Source organism: Chaetura pelagica, unplaced genomic scaffold (genome assembly GCF_000747805.2).
Source record: "Chaetura pelagica isolate M959 unplaced genomic scaffold, ChaPel_1.0 scaffold794, whole genome shotgun sequence".
Lineage (NCBI taxonomy): Eukaryota > Metazoa > Chordata > Aves > Apodiformes > Apodidae > Chaetura > Chaetura pelagica.
Window position 1 is genome coordinate 95,476 of NW_009953058.1, and position 1,078 is coordinate 96,553.

The 1,078-nt window shown below is 66.9% G+C and overlaps 1 protein-coding gene across 1 annotated transcript in view; it reads left to right on the forward strand.

Annotated features, from left to right (window-relative positions):
• KIF18B (kinesin family member 18B) overlaps positions 1-1,078 on the forward strand; it is an 11,893-nt gene that overhangs the window by 2,816 nt on the left and 7,999 nt on the right. Inside the window, exon 2 of the mRNA XM_009996661.1 lies at positions 9-123. Within this exon, the coding sequence (XP_009994963.1) occupies positions 9-123 (115 nt within the window). The remainder of the gene's footprint in view (positions 1-8; positions 124-1,078) is intronic.

The window sequence follows — 1,078 nt, forward strand, 5'->3', positions numbered from 1 at the left end:
GGGGCAAGGACCTGACGTTTGTTTTCGACCGGGTTTTCGGGGAGGGGGCCACGCAGGAGGAGGTTTTCCAGCACAGCACCCGCGGGCTCCTGGACAGCGTCCTCAGGGGCTACAACTGCTCCGGTGAGACCCTCCAACGCCTTCGCTCCCTGGGCAGCTCCGGGCCCCTCTGCTCCCGGCCCGGCCGGGCTCCCGGGAGCCCTGGGGGGCTTTTGGAAGCCCCGGGCAGTTGGGCGGGGGGGGCAGCTCAGCGAGACAGGGACGTGTGGCCTTTCCTGTGGTGGCACCGAGCGCTGGGGGTTGGGCTGGGGATGATCCTGGGCTGGGAACGGTGTCTCCTCTGGGCACAGGAGGGAGGGGAAGCAACAGCTGAAGCGTTTTTCTAGCACCAGGGGCTGGTTTGGGTTGGAGGGACCCGAAAGCTCCTCCAGTGCCAGCCCCTGCACGGGCAGGGACACCTCCCAGCAGAGCTCCCAGACCCATCCCAGCTGCCTTGGGCACTCGCAGGGATGGGGCAGCCACAGCTTCTCTGGGCAAGCTGGGCCAGGGTGTCAGCAGCCTCGGGGTCCAACCTTTCTCCCTGGTGTCCCCTCTGGCCCTGGTCCTGGTCCCTGGAGGAGATCATCTCCTCTCGGCAAGCTTTCCCACAAGAGCCTGGCCTGGATGATCTCTCCAGCTCCCTCCAGCCAGGGGTGCTTGCAAGAGGGTGTTGAGAGCTTGGGGGGGGAAAGGAGAGGGGCTGCAAGGTCTGGGAGCCAAGGTGTGTGGTTCTGTGCTGGGAGTGCTGAGGGGCTGGGCACGGCAGGAGGTGGGATGGAGGGGCTGGAATGTGGGGGCAAAAGCCCTTCTGGGGAGGGGCGGGGAAGGGGCTGCTGGGCTTGTTGAAGGGCAGGGTCAGGGGGGACTTGAGCAGCAAGTGGGTGATGGTTTGTGGAGTGGTTCTGGCTGTGCTGGAGGAGAGAGGCTGGAATGAGGGGCCGTGTCAGTGCGGGCAGCAGGGGGGCAAGGAGCTGTGCCCCGTCTCCCCCAGGCTGGCAGTGCCCCCAGCACAGGGGCTGCTGCTCCCCCTCCCGGAGGG